At 38.4% G+C, this 18,924-nt stretch overlaps 2 protein-coding genes across 21 annotated transcripts; both read right to left on the bottom strand.

Moving 5' to 3' along the window:
* Window positions 1-645: 645 nt before the first annotated feature.
* Window positions 646-1,077, bottom strand: LOC103979504 (protein HAIKU1). The gene has a single exon (XM_018823351.2). It carries the CDS (start codon window positions 1,075-1,077, stop codon window positions 646-648), a length of 432 nt encoding a protein of 143 aa, XP_018678896.1.
* Window positions 1,078-1,685: 608 nt separating this feature from the next.
* Window positions 1,686-18,252, bottom strand: LOC135581054 (ASI1-immunoprecipitated protein 2-like). 20 transcript variants are annotated; one of them, XM_065141933.1, is made up of 17 exons: window positions 17,959-18,252; window positions 17,387-17,467; window positions 14,031-15,242; window positions 11,627-11,712; window positions 11,018-11,544; window positions 10,443-10,892; window positions 10,235-10,347; window positions 9,537-10,153; window positions 9,171-9,401; window positions 8,952-9,076; window positions 8,200-8,792; window positions 5,241-5,361; window positions 4,351-5,162; window positions 4,137-4,207; window positions 3,766-4,031; window positions 3,176-3,282; window positions 1,686-2,429 (listed from the first exon to the last, which is right to left on the bottom strand). In XM_065141933.1, the coding sequence occupies exons 1-13, from the start codon at window positions 18,025-18,027 to the stop codon at window positions 4,354-4,356; spliced, it is 5,034 nt and encodes a 1,677-aa protein (XP_064998005.1). In that variant the 5' UTR covers window positions 18,028-18,252; the 3' UTR covers window positions 1,686-2,429; window positions 3,176-3,282; window positions 3,766-4,031; window positions 4,137-4,207; window positions 4,351-4,353. The 20 variants fall into 20 exon arrangements, with proteins under 20 accessions (XP_064998005.1, XP_064998069.1, XP_064997998.1 ...); XM_065141997.1 differs by lacking the exon at window positions 1,686-2,429 and having other exon boundaries at window positions 2,739-3,282; window positions 3,766-3,844; window positions 3,947-4,055; XM_065141926.1 differs by lacking the exon at window positions 1,686-2,429 and adding an exon at window positions 2,739-3,072.
* Between the last annotated feature and the right edge of the window lie 672 nt (window positions 18,253-18,924).

Below are 18,924 nucleotides of genomic sequence, written 5' to 3'. Positions count from 1 at the left end.
ATGCTTTCAAATTTGACTTAATTTTTTTAAAAAAATAAAATAAATGAAATAAATATTTATGTTATATTTGTCCATTAATATTAAGAGACTGAAACGAGTTATGATATTGCATTTATTATATTTGATTTCATAATCAACATGAAAACATATCAAATTCGATATAAAAGCCCATAAAATCATCTAAAAATAAAGAACATAAGACGAACCATGCTATATTTGATTGTAAGATGCAGATGAAAATGAATTATATTACTGTAATAAAATGAAATATAATTTTATTTATGAATATAATATCATAAGGTTTAATCTATCCACAATTCATGTACGGATCCACGGGGTGAGAGAACAAAGCTGTGCGATCATTTGGTAAGAACAGAAAGAATCTGCATGCAGTTTTCTTTGACTGCGTGCAGTTGATTCAGGGAAAGGAAGAGAAACGAACGAAACGAAAAGATTACATCTTTGAGACTCCCGACGAATCGAATGACTGTGAGAAACCTATCGATCACTTACTGTCTACGGATCCTTCCACGTGGGGCTCGCGAAGTGCCCCGGAGGACCGCGGAAGGAGCAGGCCCGGCGATGGCGGTTGCGGAGGCTGCAAGGCTACCGGTGAGAACGGAGCGGCAGCGTAGGGTGGCGGAGTCAAGGCGACAGCTGCGGGCACCTGGGCGACAGCAGGTCCAGGAACGCGCTCGGCGACTCGAGGTCGAGCGGCAAGGGTGGAGGAGGGGAAGGCCGGAGCGGCGAGTGGGCGGGGCGGTGGGAGCCGTCGGAGTGGAGGAGGGAGATCTCCAGGAAGCGCATGTAGGCGGAGAAGGGGGTCTCGGCGGGCGGCGGCACAGCGGGGTCGGCCGGGGTGGTGGGGACGGAGGGGCGGGGGAGGGGGGCCAGGGGCTGGGGGCGGGCCTGGTTGAGGCGGCGCGGCCGCGGGAGGGAGGCGGAAGCGCCGGTGAGCTGCTGGACTACCGAGCGGAAGTCGCTGCTGCGGATGTTGTAGACGCGCGGCTGGCGGGGGCCCTCCTTCTTGATGGCTTTGTTGACGCCGAGACTGTGCTGGTTCCTGGAGCTCTCCATTCTTCTTCTTCTTCTTCTTCTTCTTCTTCTCGTTCTCCTCCTCCTCCCTCTTCTTCTTCTTCTTCTTCTTCTTGTGCTGCTGTGTCTGATTCAAACGAAAAAAACTGCGAGAGGTGTGCAGAGAATAAGATGATAAAAGAGTGGGAGAAGGAGATGGTTAGGCACAGAAGTCTTCGTTTCAGACTGTCGTTTACGGTGGGAAGGTTGGCGGAAAAGTATTCCGAGACGCGCAAAGGAACGAAGAATAAGAAGTGAGAGAGCGAGAGAGAGAGAGAGAAGAATTCAATGGTGACTTGTACCGGACGCCAGTCAGTCAAGACATACACATTTCTTTTGTGTCTCGAAGGCATACGCATGCATTAACAATATAATAACATATAACGGTTTTTACGTGGATTTGGGAGTGCGGTGAGAGAGAGAGAGAGAGAGAGAGAATAGAAAGGTATGTAATATATAACAGTTATATGATACGAAAGTATGCATATTGTATTTTGATTCTGTTTCTTAGGCTCAGATTATGAATACATTGATGTCACAATTTTTTGAATGATAAGTTATCATAAACTACTGAGAATTCAATTAATATTCATTTGCTTCAACTATATACAAATATATGCACACACAACGGAAAGAAGATGCGGTGGTGACATCGTTGCAGCAGTCATTATCTGCAAATGAGATCAGACTCCATCTCACATGGCGACGTGGATGAGACGGTACTGAAGAAAATTTGAGGATAACCTGCAGGATCACGGCAGTTTGAGTTGACAGACATGGCGGCGGCGGAGGAAAAAGACGACGATGGAGTGGCTCTCAGAGAGAGAGAGGTGGTCGAGTGGCAGCGAGACGCCAAGAATCGCGCTGCTACATGACCCACCAAGCCGTCCCCCTCCTTACTGGACGTCGTCGTCGTCGTCTCGTGCCAGCAGCCGGCGGCGGCGGTACTTGAAGGGGCTGCTACTGGTGAGCGAAGACGATACTTCTCTTCTAATTCGATGTTTGGGTCCACAGGCACTGCGCCAATATATTTGACCACTGTGGTTTGAGTTGGAAATCGAGATTCCATCAGCGACTTGGATTTAAGCATTTTGGAGATTATGACTTTGAATTCATCGTGTCTTCGTGATAAGTGTCATCAGTGATTGTTCATGGAATCAACGAGGCACACATCACAATGTGGGAATGTTCTTGAACTTCACACGTCATCTATCTAGTCACGATTTTGACTTTTGAGATTTGCTTGTTGACAGTCGACATGACATAGATTTACTAATATGACGGACGAGATCTATATCATAAGTTGGTGAAGAGGCTCTTCTTTTTGAGGATTTCATCCCACTGGCCATGAAGACCTGAGAACACAAGAGGTGATGGAAAGGGGAATGAGGTCCTGTTTGAGACATGGGAGTGGATAGAGACAGCACAAGATGGTAGGTTTCAAAACTCAGATAATGATGTCTTCATCAAGTGTTATATCTGATGATTGAAAAGACCACAGATACAGATCTATCACTTAGTTACTGTCACAAAAATGGACTAGAAAACCTCTTCTACTGGTTTCTCAACAACAGTGATATATGTTTGCCACCTCTTTAAAAAAAAAACTAAAAAACCCTATGTTCTCATAATTTATCTATAACAGAGATCAAAAATAAAAAAAATTAAAATACTAGCTTTTTAAACATATTTTTCATAAACTTTTTTTCATTCAAACATTACATACAAAGGCGCGCCATTAGAACATCTCCTAAAACATGAAGATAATACTATTTATCCATAAGAATTCCTCTACTCGATAAATATGGTGGAAGATGCAGCCTGGAGTATCAGCAAAGAGTCTATTTCACAAATACTGATCACTTCCACTAAATGCAGAAGCTTTGCCATATGGGAAATTCCCAGAGATCATCAGTTGTAAACCAATATGGTGATGAGGCACAAATATGCTAGCCATGAGGAAACTTGGATATGGTATCCTTTCATTTAGTTGGTTCTCTATTTGGATTCCATGTCAAAAACTTGTCAGACTTTTCAACTAATGCCTGGCTAGTAGGGCAGGAGATGCAACCAAATGGAACAGCAAAAAATAATAACTCACATTTGAAATGCATTGAAGCTGCAGCCGGTAGAATGGAAGCAGGACAACAAAGTGAAACTAACAGATCAGCTAAGTACTTGGATATCTGGTTTTCATTTGTTTTACTCCTGCAGAAAATACAGGTCAAAACTCAATCCAGATACTCTAGAGAGTAATGTGTTTGTCAAAATGAGATACAAGCACAGGTTCTTTCCAACAAAACTAAAATGTAACAACATTATGATTACAAACTCTGAAATGTCAATCTTGTGCCGACACTTAAAAGGAAACATGTGGGTAAGGAGACAAAAAAAAAACTTGCCGCTTGACCGAAAAAATCTACAAGCTAGACACCTCAGCATCCATGTACATTGAACTTTAAGAACACTACCTTAGCTTCGATAATCCACCAGCATGTAAAAAACTACTTGGGCATGACTGGATGCATCTCGGCTTATTTTCCTGAGCTCTCTCGATTTTTTAACTATGTACTAAATACAGGGAATGATGGCATTTACATTCTGCTGCAAGTATGAACTGGACTCGAAACCTAACCCTGAAAACTTAAATAAGAACTATAAACAAGATATAATGACAATATTGGACTTAACTTCAATCTCTCTAATGTACTTTTTCAGGTATTGTTCTGAGTTATCTGCTGCACCTAGGGCCCATGATAATTGTCCAATGCTGTAAGTACAAGACAGTGAAAGCTCCAATCTGGTAATTAGCATCAGGAAGGGGAAGTGGAGCAGTAGTAAACTAACCACACTTCAGCAAGCAAATATGTACCATGAGTACATCTAGTGGACCCAGCTGGCTCAAGGATGAAGTATGCTGCTGATATTGTCATGCCTCTTCATTCTCAGGGAGAAGACTGCACCTCAATAAGAATTTATACCTAGAAATGCATTAGTTCACATACTTTTTGCAAACTTTAGAGAGAGCCAAATAACACATGAAAGCTAGATAACTAACTTACATGGAACATATCAATGGAGCCCAAATAACCAGATACTGGTCAGCCTTCTCTTATACACTAAACCATGGTGACTGCACACAAGAGCAACAACAGAAAATTGGAGTTAAAAGCAATGGAGCGATTTATGGCTAGTGGACAGATGGCCATGGGCCCTCATCATGGTTTGTAATCTTAAGAAACTATATTCTGGCTACACTTGCAGGTAATAACTTACAAGCTATATGTGCTCTGAATCTGTATAGCCACCAAAAAGAAGCAAAGAAGTGTTAATACAAGGCTTATCAGGCAAAAGTTGCTGTGTCTGGGAAATCGGTTTGGCAGTCTGTGCCCTATCAGAAGAAGGAAAAGCTAGCGAGAGCGAAAGCAAAGCTGTTGAACCATCACCATCATCCACTGCAGTAGCAGGCATCTTGTCTAGATTACCCTGCACAACTTGTGTAGATAACAAAGGCAAGGTGTCCTGTTTTATTGGTCCCCTGTTTCCCCCCAAAGCTAATTCAAGATCCGGGGCACTAGATTCAGGTGAATCTTCATCATCCGAAGAAAGAACATATATTAACTTGTCTTCCTTTGCACTTGTTGCACGACTTAAATCAATTGGGAAGTATCTTTCAGCATTTCTTAAGCTTTCAGATACGTTCTCATGGTAGACGCTGTCATTTATTAAGCCAGATGGTAAAGGTTGTATCTTTGAAGATAATTTACTGCTTAGAGTTTCTTCCTTAAGTCTACAAGCAGCATGCCCTCCATTATCAAGCCTCGTCTTTTTGTGTTGCTCAGCACTCAAAGATGTGCAGCTTGCCTCGTCTTTCCACTGCATTGCATCAGCAGTGGGTTTTAACATATGACCAGCAGAATTTCTTATCATTTCCACTGAGCTGGGTTGTGCACGTTTCCGATTAGGCTTTGATTCCCAGCTAAGACTGTCTACTTGTACAACATTTTCTGATCGTTGACTGTACAAAACAACTTCACTCGTTATAAAATTCTCTTTCTGCTTGATTCTCTGAAGATCTGTTTCATTGCCTGCTCAAAGAAGTAGAGACAATATGAGAAGAGTATATGGTATATCACAATATGTAAGTCAACCTTAAGACAACTCACCTTGACAGCAATTTAATGAAAACAAATATGCCGGGTCTTCACAGTTACTAATTTTTGTACCACTGGCATGAACATGATGTTCGGAATCATTTTTCCTGTCTAAATCATTAGCAAGTTTGTCCTGACAGAAAACAACACGATAACCAAATGGGTGAGATTAAAGGACCAACAGAAAAAGACATGATAAAATAACAATACAAACTTGATTTAAGTTAGCACCAACACTTCAACAGCATATATCTTTTCTTTGGAGGAAGATAAGACATTTGCATGTCCACCGGCGAGTAGACCAAGTGAAGAAAAATTTATAGGAAAATGCAAGGCAGCCCATGCATGCAGACCTTCCAGAATGCCTCAGAATGTGTTTGAGAAAAACATAAAGGCATTATCATGTGTTATTACTAGCACGAGAATTGAATCATTAAAAAAATGAGAACAGCATCATCAAAGATACGTGATCAACTAAAAATGACAAACAAACAAAGAGAACCTTCAAGACTGAGGTAAAACTCGTCTCCAACTCCACCAATGGTCTCTAACTCTCTAGTGCCAGATGATGCAAATTCAATGACATAGATTAATCACCATGATTAGTAAGTTATTTCTTGGTGAAACAACTACTGATGCAAAGAGCATGGCCGGCTCATCAACTCAGCAAGTAACAGCAGATTATACAGAAGTAGCCCATCATTTTAGACCCACAATTTTGATGGCCCATCAGGTTTATTTATTCAACTCTGGTCCCAGGTTCAAGTGAAGGTTGGCCCAACTCTGTTCAAATATGCAGAATAAATGACTTATGCATATTTTAGTTCTATTAATTCTTAATATTTTTCAGCCATTCCTTTTTGTCCTGGGATCTGCTAGATTGGTTAATCACATATGAGATTTAAAAACCAAGATATGCAATTTCGAATAATACCATCCGGTACAGGCGGTACGTATCGGTCCGTCAGCTTACCGGTACACGGACCGTCCCTTACTGGACGGAACGAAATATATATATATATATATAAGGCAACATCGGGTCGCCTTTTTCGGTGACGTTGCTGAGGCGACGCGATGTCACCTGTGTGGGAGAAGGAAAAGGTGACGTCGCCGAGACGTCGCCCAGCCTAAGAGAAGAGAGTATATATATATATATATATATATATATATATTCCGAGCGGTATACCGAACGGTATACTGCTCGGTATACAGCTTCGTACTGTACCGAGCGAACGTCGAAACTCCGATACGGTACGAAATTGCATACTTTGTTAAAAACTATATCAATCTAAGATAAAATTCTTGATTAGACTGACTAAATAACACTTGACTTCTGCTCCTCCATTTACCTTGATGCAAGTGCCCTATAGGCAAAATACCATCTCTGCAGCTACGAAAGCAAAAGAAGACAAGCTGACAGATGTTGAGTAAAAGCTTGACAACGTTCAATTACAGCTCCAGGAAACTGTGTATCCTTGTTTCTAACTTTATCCTACCACATCTATGTACTTGATATTTCTGAATTTTCTCATAATTCCATGCATGGGAAAAACCAATCAGGTTATGCTTACATGCAAACAAGTTTTGTTGAGCAGAACTAAATTATGAACAAGAGCATTTTTTTTCCTTTTTTTGATTCGTACGCCTTTTTTTCAAAAGGAAAAATTATATTAACTCAGAAGTCTGTTACATACCAACACATGCTCCTCAGAGCACAAAAAAGAGGCAAAGTCAGAAGTCCAATTTGTCCTCCATAAATCAGAGGACTAATATGCCTTTTTTCTTGTGTTTGTTTTAAGTGTTGTTTTAAGATTGTAATAATGATAGAACTAAAGCATCATTATCTTTGAAAAGGTCAATCAGCTTTGATAATAGACAGGGTGAATATCATATACATATCAAGTAACCTGTTTGTAGAGAAAAACACATTTCAGATGGGGAAAAGGATTTAGTTAACCATCAAGGACCTGTACATGAATGAATTGGGATTTATAGCACCATGAAATACAAGAAGCTGTAATATCCCAATGCTACATGGATTACATTTCCTACCACTGAACTCTATTTATTGCAATATTATTGTCCAGCTAAAAGATTGAATCTTATTCGTTGCTTCAAATGAAGTTTTGTCAAGTATCCCTCCACCTCTCTTTGCACGACTAACCATAATCAAATCATCTTATCCAAGGATTGACATTTTGATTATTGGACCCACACAGGTCCATGGTCGGGCCAGCATGGGTCTGGTCCATGCTGGTATACAGTGACACTGTACAACAAAACGTACTGAGGTACAGAAGGGGTGGAAACAAACCCAAATCCATAGTTAAAAAATGGACTGCACAGCCCCCCCGTTTCATGCCCAGACCAGTAAACTGGTTAGTGCAAACCGGTCTGAACAAAATGGAGTACCTTGATCTCATCCGAATGGGGCATCTATAAACCTCTAATGGACATGTTCATACCATCTTAAAAGGTTCTCATGATATCTGAATAAAAAGTCTAATTATCTCTTTTGAGTGAAAATAAGGTCAGTAGCAAAGGCATCAAAGCCAACCCCACTAAGATCAGTGCATGACCATGAGACTCATGATGCATTTGGTGTTGGCATTGAGCATCTGACCGAAGGACAATTGTGATTTTATTATACATATAATATAACATAATCATTCTCTTGACCAAAATGCAAGGATTCAAAGAAAAACTGTCGGATAAGATATCATATTCAGGCTAAGGAATACAGGCATCTAGCATTTTGTATATGTTTAGAAAGATCCTAGTTGTTCATTAAAACAACAATGTGAGCTAGTATATAAAGGATCCATCATTGGTTTTAAAGATGCAAATCATTTCCAGAGGTAATTGCAAGATGCCCCTTGAACCAAATTCCATTGGCACATAAATGATATTGGAAAAAGTACGAGGCCATGAGATATGCACCAGAATTTGGAAAAAAAAAAAAAGAACTTACCAGGCTAGTGGGCTCATTTTCCATTTCTATAGGCAATCGTTCAATGTCAATCTGGAGCTTTGGCTCTGAATAACCAACAGGGCCACTATTAATGTTAGGCTTTAGCTCTGGATAAGCAAGAGGGGCACAAGGAATCTGAGGGTTTGGCTCTGGATAAGCAATAGCGACACTAGGAAGCTGGCTGATGTTCTTCAATGAGCAGCTTGCAGGAAGCGAGCATGAAGCCTGCTCTGTTAGCACTTTATCATCAGCAATGGCCTGATGAAAGGTCTTCTGAACAAGAGGCTGCTCTGAGTTGAGAACCTCATTCTCATCTCCTGATGTTGGAATATTCTGAAGATCAATGCAGTTACCAAATTTAGATGACTTTGCCTTGGGTGATCTGTCAGACCTTGACAACTTCTGAGAATTCTCATCAGATATATCAATAGAGCTACAGAGTCCAGAAACAGCTGGGGTAGGCAGATCACGGACAGTAGGTTCCAAGTTCAAATTGGAAATAGAAGGTTTTTTCTCCAGATCAGGCAGGTTCGTGAAGCTTCTTTTATTTCTTCCTCTAAATACACCCCAAAGATAAAATAACTTGTTCCAACCTGAAATAGCAGAGAGCAGCCAGTAAGTCAGATGATATTTGTACCACATAAAATTGCATCAAGCATGAAGATTGTGAAGCTTATACAACAGACTATGCAAAGGTAACTCCCTCCATTCTCCCTCTAGTGTGGGTTATTAGAGTTAAAGCTGTTGCTTACGTTGGGAGTTCTCTGGCAATACATTTGATGGGAATATAAGAAGTTCCACTGCATCTATATTGCCTATGAGAGCTAAATCATTTTTTAGCATATTTTCCAACAGCTTCCAATAGTATTTGTCATAACTGCACAAGATGAAGCATAATTAAACATAAAATACTGCATCAACATATAGATCCTACGATAATTCACAATGAAAAGAATACTCAATGAAATGACCTTTCAGTATCTTTAGCAAAGAAGAAAAGAGCAATGTTTTCTTCTTTGGGGCTGTTTTCATAAAACTGTAAAGGCCATGAGATTAGGCGAGGTACTTCCTCCAGTTGGACCTTGCAAGGAAAGTGTGTTGCCACTTCAAGTGCTTTAGGTGAGACATACGCCGACAAGTGAGCCTGAATGCCATCAAAAAGTGCAGGAGGCTTGGCAGTTCTCAACACCTCAAAAGCACCCCTGCACAAAATAAACAAAAGTAGAAAGAATCATAATACTGGACTTCCTACTAATGGTATCGAATCATCTGCAAGATCAATAATTAAACACGAATCAAAATGCACTGCATGAACTAGAAAGAAAAACAAATCATACTGCCAAATGTACTCGAGCTCTGGAATTACTGAAGCTTTTAATGGATGTGTTGGAAACGAAGCTTGATCAAGCAAGATTTGTATGATTGGCTTCATGTTCAGGTCATCTGCAGCATCAAGAGATGCTCCTTCTCTAGAACAAATTATAGTTTTCTTATGGTCATCCATTTTCTGCTTCATGTGGATGGAATTTGTTGCTTTACTAAAATTGTGCACATCAGCTGCACCTTCCACCATAGGCAGGTTTCCAGAACTTAAAAAATTAGATGTAAAATCGCTAGATGTTGATTCCGAATTTACATCAGTACCGGACAAAGAAACTTCCTCAGATTGATCCGGTGATCTAACACTTCTTTTTGTTCCAAATTTCCAACTCAACACCTCGACTGCATCTTTCGACTTGATGCTTCTGTTATCCATATCCCTTAAACTTTGTTCAGAAGAAGGCTTCACGGCAGACATGCGAAGCTTGTCCACAGCACAGAACTGTGCTGAATGATCTGTTTCTTTACACCTTTGGAAATGTTGTAATCGATCGCCAACTGAAGCACCCTGCCTAGAGTTGCTTAAAGAGGTATGGTCCTTGGTTTTATCATCCCTATGTGTCAGTTCTGCAGGCTGAGGTTCATTGGATTGTCGCTGAGTTAGGATACTGCAACATGTAATAAGCAAAGCAGAGATTCAAGTAGGAACAAGTACCTTGGGAACAAGTTGAAAAATCTTTTGATCTTCATTCTTGCATAATCTCATTGAAGATGTCCTTCCAGAAGCTCGTGAAAGACATGATGACGGCTGCTGCTTCACTTCATTAGCTAAGGAACCCCAAAATGTTCAGTTATAATTTAACTAAAATGATGATGAACAGAAAACAGACAAACTACAAAGTCAAAACAGAAGTTTTATTTACCTGAACTAGTTGCATCAATTGAAACTCTATTGTTGCCAGTATTGCTTGAATCAGATGCCCTTTTTAATTTGTCATCATACTGTTGAACCTTTGAGTTGATTTTTGGAGAAAAAACACTGGTGGCAGATACTGAAGGATTGACAAAGCGGCAATTGGATGTAGAAGTTTTTTTATCTACTACACTCCTTTCTTTCGCTTGTTGCACGCCTCTAGGATTATCAGGCTGCGGTGAGTTAAGTGACTGCGACTTGCTCATTGTCTTGACACTGGGGACGATTGAACTCTCATTTCTAAATGAAGCAGATTTTGTGATTGTTTGTGATGGTCCTTTTCTTGAGCTGCTTGAGTTAGATTCCTTTATCATTTTTTTATTCTGAGGAATACTCACCAGCAACTGTTTTACTTTTGGCACTTTTAAGTTGTTAAAAGAAACTGACTTTGATAGAGGTCCTGGTACAAACCAAATTACAATTTGAAAATTTTACGAACATGTAGAAGTAGAAATGATAAAACAGAATTGTCCAATTGAGAACAGAAAAAGGAAATGTACAATCAATATAGCAATACAAAATTACCTCTTGGTGGCTCAATATGTGCATGTGGCTTGGATGCATCAGGATCAGAAGACGTTTTCGAGTGAGCAACAGGCCGAGAGATACCTTCTGACTGACTACAAGATGTAATCAAGGCAGATGGTTTTACCTGAACAAAATCAGGTTTGCTGAAGGAGTTCTCATGTGATAGCAGATTAGGTTTGCTTGGAATGCTTGTCCCAGTGGAAGGACTGCATGCTTCAAAGATTTTTTCCTTTGTAACAGAAGTAGCCTCTGAATTCTCCCCCTTCATCTTAGATGAAATTGAGCTACCTAGTTCTTTATTATCTATTTTAATGTCTGGATCAACTGCCTTATTTTCTACACAAGGCAAACTTTTTGATGTGCTTTCAATATTCTGTCTGTCTGTATCTAAGCATGGTGCTTCTACTGCTTCAAATTGTGCTTCAGATTTTCCTATCATTTGATTTTCAGCCTCTTTGAGTTGACATTCTTCACATAACCACTCACCTTCAGGAACTTTATCCAACATTATTCGCATACAGTAACTGATCAAAATCAAATTTCCATTAAACATGATATTCCAATGAAAAGCATCTCATATGAAAAACTCGAGCACTATAAACTTACGTATGCTCTGCACCATCACTGCACCTGCTACAAATAGCAAGCAACTCCTCCTGACCTGAATCTCCACAGATGTCACAGACTTTTACCTGCAATGGATTAAATATGGAATATAAAAGCAGATTTCATAATTACCAAATTCTCCAGTATTAAGTTACTAATGGATATTTATGGGTCTATGCATAAACAAGATGGATAATTGCCACAATTTGATATATCATAAGATCTCTATGCTATTTAAATATGCATGAGGCATAAAAACTACTGAAATTGAAAGTTGACTGGACCTTCTGCAGAAAAAATTGGCATAACCACTATGTAATAATCTGCTAATGAACCATAATTTTCAGTGATAAATCATTCTATAACCAGCACACCTATAACAGGCATATTAGACAGAAATTTAACTGAACTCATACATATAATAGGAATTAATTATTGAAACTAACCTTTTGCATATGTACATACAGACATATAATTTCCTTTTTTTCACATATATTCTTGTTTCCACCATGAAGAGTGAAGAATAACAAGTAATGAACCATGATGGCTCACTTAGATACATTGTTTATGTTTTTGCATACATCTGCAGCCACAAGCAAAAATAGTATAAACTAGAAAATCACCCATCAAAACATGACACTCCCCTCAAGGCCTTGCAAGGCAGTAGGGAGAAAATAAACAATGGCATAACAAGCTATCTTTAACTTAGGTATACCAGTGTTTTCTCAGGCTAGATTTTAGAATTTTTAATGAAGCATGGGTAAGGTTGCAAGAAACCAAAACAACATGAAGCTAACATGCTGATATGCCTAATATTGAAAATAAAAAGATAAAATGACATGGATATGAAAAAAAATATTTCCAATATATATATACATACATATATATACATATATATATACACATATATTATATATACATATATATACATATATATATACACATATATACATACATATACATATATATGGGTGTGTGTGTGTGTGCGCGTGCGCACATGCATATATACACATATCTGCAATATTTTCACCATGCATACGAATGGATCAAGAACATGAAACTCATTTATAATGTTAATTTATTTAGTTACATATCATAGTAAATAAAGCAAATAACTAGCAACTTTAATCTAATTATCATTAAAAATCATTTTCAATGAACATTCAAGAAAAAAAGTAGAGTCCATAAATAATCTCCAAGAGTAACCCAAAAGTATACAATACCTTAATAATTGTTAAAATTGGATACTGAGAAAATGTCTTGGCACTTATCAGAAGAACCTCCAAGTCTCAAATGCAACATATATCTAATATGAACACAGCAAGAAATTTGACAGTATCTCATTTTCATACAAAGTTCTGAATTATCTAACATAGAAGCAAATAATTCAAAATAGATTTCTATAACTAGTGCACCTTGTGGCCAACAAAGAGGCATTCTTATAAAATTGGGAGTCTACTGTTTAATATGAAGTATACAAATGCATCTAATATTTTAGCCACCATCAGAGGCAGGAGAGTTCAGGTAGTTACCTAAGCCTTATGAGCCATCATAAGCCTTTTATCTGTAATTTTACTAAGAATTATCTAGGTTAATGGTTGCTTATTCTACAAGGTCCTTTCAGTAGTCTGAGGGAAATAATCTATATCACTGGAACGACCTCAGGTTCCCATTAATAAATTTTATGTAGTAGTTCAAGATACAGTCATTTTTATTACCTCCCACTGCATGATGAGCACTGAACAAAGCGACAACTGATTAGGATGAGGATTGCTGGTCATGGATGAAGTTATTCTATGAAGATGATTACTGTATGCCATTACAAACTAGATTTGGAAGGAATCATACTGATACACCACATTACTAACTCAAAGACCACATAATTCAACAAATTTTTTTATGGCTTACAAAAACTTTGGTTCAATGATCAGTTCGTCCATGAATTCTGCACTGTTCTCCTTTCCAGAACGGAATCCTGAGATGACTTCTAGTTACCCTAAATCTAACCAAAAGGGCAAAAGATTCAGACAAGGTTCGCAAATCCTTGAAATCCACAATCAGCAAGATACACACACCATTTTCAAGTAAACATAAAAAAATAGAAATCTCTTTACTATCTCAAACAACACAGAGTGCACAACAGGAGAAACGACTAAATTTTTTGACATATATAACATGGAAAATTTATCTAAAAACTTGATCATCATTTCAGTGTACACCAACATACACAACCTTACACACCCTCGACCCTCATCGGTGGAATTATAGTGTGAATGATTCAGTACTTATTTATAGTAAGGTACCACATAAACATACTGTCAATTGCCTGACTTAAAAAGAATCTAAATTAACAAGTTTCTAAAAGAATAATTCAAAAAAGAAAAAAGCAAAATCATGAACTTACATCATCTTCAATTTCTGCTGAAATTTCACACTTTGAGTTTGGTTGCAATGGCTGCCATGATATCGGAGAAGTCGGCTTGGGTTTATCAGGTTGCTCGACATCTGTGATGCCCTTTATTTCCTCATGAGGCTGGAACCTACTGTTATCACCCTTTTCAGTTCCCAAAAATACATCAGCTGTTGAAGAAACTAACTGAGGCTGACTCTCTCCATTATCTTCTTTGCTAGTTCCATGTGAAATATCCTTTCTCACATCAACATTACCAGCAACCAGTTTCCTGTTTATTGGAAATTTCTCATCATCAATAGAGCACTGAGTAAGACTTCCCTTCTTCAATGAATCTGAATCTGTTAATTGCGCTTTTAGAGATGTATTACTACTTGAATGTGGGTCTTCTATACCATCAGCCTTCTGACACAAGATATCATCTTTAAGACTACAAGTGGCACTAATCTTCACTGAATAATTTCCATTTCCTTCAGACCTCTTATCCTCTTCAACTTCACTATTGTTACAGTCATCAGCAGCCTCTTTCTGAATTTCCTTTTCATCATTCTTAACAAGCAAACCATCTGTTGATCTGGAGATGACTTTGTCATATGATTCCCCAAGATGAGAATGAATTGCAGAATTAGCATCTTTATAAACATGTGAATCATTTTCTAAAGGACACTGTCGTCTATGTTTTTCTTCAGTAATATCTGAAGTTTTCCCCTGTTGCAAATCAGCTGGTTTGCTGCCATTTGACGAAAAAGGACTACCAGGGGTGGAACTAGTTTGTTCTTGAAGGTAGTTATTATCTTCAACTGTATCTAAAGTGACCTTTGAACTGATGACAACATTCTCAGATGCATCATGTTCTACTGATTCTCTAAATGTTTCTTTAATTTCAGAATTTTCAATAGAAGAATCATGACTTGAACTGGAACTTAATAAATGACTAGTTTCACTACATTGACTCTTTTGCTTATCATATACTCTGCTCTTAACAACATGACTACTAGTGGCAATATAAGAACAGCTATCATCTTCTTTTCTGGAGGAGATACCAGAAGGTCCACCCTCAATTTTTGATTCCATAGGTGGTGAAAGTCGGTTAAAGTGCAAACATGAAGAGCAAAGAGCAGAACACACGTTGCATGTCCCAGGTTCTGCTCTAGTGTGGTGATCCTCGAGTATGTTTAAGCATTTAGTTTCAAGTAGAAAATTTCCCTGTGTGGCAACACATAAAGAAGGCCAAGTGTAAGTTGTTTCACATGTTTCATAAGCACAAAAGTTACATACATAATTCAGTGTTGACCATATCCTGGGTCCAAATGACTTCACACTTCCAGTGTTACAAAAAAAAAAGCACAAGAACTATGAGAGATGCCAATGTCAATGCTCACAGAAATATGTTCAAAAATCTTGAAGAAAGCAAAACTAGTTTGCAACAACAGGATTAGCACAAAAAATGTATCCACAAGTTGAGACAAAATACTTAAAATACCTACTGCAGTAATAAGATAACATACAATGAGATTATCAAGATATTACTGAAAAAAATATAATACAGCAAGTAAAATAAAGACCACCACATGCAGGAACTAAAACTCCTCTTCTTCTCCTTCTCCACCTCTCCTCCTCCTCACCCCTTCTGGTGCTGCAGTACCTACCAGCATATCATAAATTAGTATGTTAGTTTGTATAGGGCCCATGCTAGGCCGACCAAGGAATGGTATGGATCCAACATCTGAGATTTTAAACCATGATTGTAACCATCATTACCACGACCATCAGATATCATTGTTGACATCACTAGTATTGTCACCATCTCGACCATCTCTTGAGCACCTATACCTCCACCATCAATGCCACCACTACCATTGTCCCTCCCGCCACAATGACCTAGTACAACCACCCATGATCACTACCACCATGAGCACTACAGTATCCACCACCAACAATATTGTCATTGCTGCTACCATCATCACCATTGCTACTGCCACTGTGGATATTACCATTGTTATCACCATCGACCATGGTCGCTACCATGGCATTTACCACCAATACTGCCTCTATCTCCAACACTCCCACCATTTGCCCATCCCCGTTATTGCTATCACTACCACCACTATCTTTGCTATTGTCACTGTTATCATCACCAATGGCCAATGCATCAATCATCACCACCATCAGCCACTACTACTACCAACATCAACTATTATTAACGAGCACCACCCTGCCAATGGCCATTGGCCATCACTGTCGCAAAAAATGCTTCCACCACTTGGGTGGTGGTGCATGGCCGTTCCTAGTTGGTGGAGCAACTTGTCTGGTTAATACCGATAACAAATGAGACCTCAGCTTGCTATCTAGCTACGAGGAGGCATCCCACCATGGCCAGCTTCTTAGAGGGACCACGGCCATTTAACCCACAAAAGTTTCGCAATAACACATTTATGATGCCCCTAGATGTTTTGGGCCACATGCGTGCTATATTGATATATTCAATGAGTCTATATAGCCTCAGCCGACAAGCCCTGGTAATCTTAAAAAAATTCTCGGTTGCAACATGACAAAGCATTTTTACGAGTGCAATTTACTTACAAAAGCACAATCCAAATGTTTCAAACTATGCTGCAAAGTAAATTTTAGATGTGAAACTCTAATACAACCATTTCCTTGAGAGGAAAATTAAGTAAAAATGATCATATCCTTATTTTCTTTGTCATGGCCCTAAGTGAGGTGTAGAGTTATGACTCTGTGAAACTAAAGGAAGAAAATAATAAAATTAAAGCTCTTTTGCTGGTAGGTCCATAAGGTGTATAACTGAAGCATCAACAACACTTTACACCGAGGGGCATTAAAGATTTGCAATGCAATTCAGCTAGTTTTCAAGATATCAAGAAGCAGATTACAAAAAACAGAATGCTTCTAACTGGTTTCCACAGAGAAATTTGGAAATAAAAGCTAATTAATTACTAGAATTAACTAAATAAAAAATTAAAAAGAGTTGACTAGGAAGCTCAAAATAAAAATTATCAGAAAAAGTTCAAGATCAATTATTCTTATGCTCGTATCTCCAAATTATCGTATCTTACATGCAAGCCATGAGAAACTAACCAATGTGACTCCTAATACATTATAATCATGATGCTCAAATCAGCAGTCTTGTACTCTTATCAAGAAACAGTTAATAACTAACATAATAATGTCAATTGCAGAGAATGATCCCATGAAAATTTTAGTTTTCATTGATGCTGCCAAAAAAATAGACAAGTACCAATTGTATGCAAAAGAAAGCATAAGACTAAAATGTAAGGATAAAAATTACAAAAACAGAGTCAAGAACTTATCTCAGTTGAGTGTCTCACCGAATCCGTCCTCTGAGGCCCGTAGTCACACTCATCAACAGGACCTTGGATGCGGCAAGTCCCTTGAAGTATTGGCGTGATCTAGAAAGCAGGTTCAGAACCCATATCAATTATAACAATCAGCATACAATGAAGTAAACCCAATAATGAAAAAAAAGCAAAAAAATTATCACCACCCCTAGACTATTAAACAAAAAGACTCGTCAACGGACACATCAAGATCTGTCATTTACCATCATTAACCATTTCCCCTACCTAATAAAACAGAAGCACAAGGGCATGGAACCATGCGGCCATATCAGAATGCCTAGAAACCACAAACTAGAGTGAATTAATATGCAAAAAGAATTAATCTTTCTCCAACAAGAAACATAATATCTATATAAAGGAACCCAAATTTCCACTCCAATTGAATACACACGCAGGTAACATCAAGTACGGAGCAAGAAAAGAATCATAAAGCGAACAAATCATTCCGCCAAGAAAGGCAAGGGCCGAAGCAGATCCAACTGATCACAGATGCGAATGCGGGATCATGATCAAGAGCCGGAAAGGGGGGCAACTTTACATGCCTCCGGTCGCGAGAGCCTCTCGGTGGCGTCGTAGAGCTCCGTCAGGGCGCGTTCCCGGCGGTTCCTCATCTTCCCGAGTCGGCCCTAATCGGATTGCGCCTCCCTTGGGTTCCGGCCCTCTCTGCCGCGCTGGGAATTAGGGCTCCAAGGCTTCTGAGGAGAAGATGAGGGCGGAGATTGGCAAGGAGGCGGAAGCTGTCGTGCGCTGGGGTCGAGACGCCGTAATAATTAACAACGCTGGGGTTTTTATTGGAAGCGAAGGGAAGGAAAAGAGAGACGGGTGAATTGGGGCGAAGAAATGGAGAGGCAAAAGATCATTTCTTTGGGATACATATATATACAAAGAGCGATGGGTAACTCTCGGTTATCACGTGAACCGCACGTGATAATTTTAATGCATCTAATAATAATTATCGGATCATATATTTAATTTTTTATAAATAAAATAAAATATATTTAACTAAAAATAAATGATCTTAAAAACAAAATCGATCGAATTCTCAGACAAACTTTTTATTTTGGATTTTTCTTAATTAGTGTCTCTTTTATTTTTTCCATTGATAGGATAAGCCAAGAAACTTACCTTGTCTTTTCATGATCTATTTTTTTATATATTAATATTTTTTAAAAAATAAACTTAGTTCTAGTATTTTTAAATAGATAATATTATTTTTGGCACATCCACAAAAATATTATAATCCTATTCACAAACATTATAATTAACATAAAAGTTAATTTCTTTTTACATGTTGATGTTCCTAGGACTGATAAGAAACATTTTTTTCATATAAGTTTACTGTGTTCTGTATCAAAAATATTACAACCCTATTTAAAAATATTATAACTTTAATAACAGTTAATCGATTCACTTTGTGGATCGATCTACTGCAAAAAAAAAAAAAGAAGAAGGAATTTTTTGATTTTTTTCTATCGGGGGAATTTTGATTGTAGATATAGAAAAATGAG

This window comes from Musa acuminata, chromosome BXJ1-3 (genome assembly GCF_036884655.1).
Source record: "Musa acuminata AAA Group cultivar baxijiao chromosome BXJ1-3, Cavendish_Baxijiao_AAA, whole genome shotgun sequence".
Classification (NCBI taxonomy): domain Eukaryota; kingdom Viridiplantae; phylum Streptophyta; class Magnoliopsida; order Zingiberales; family Musaceae; genus Musa; species Musa acuminata.
Note: the sequence above shows the minus strand (reverse complement) of the source record. Positions and strands in the feature narration are given on the sequence as shown.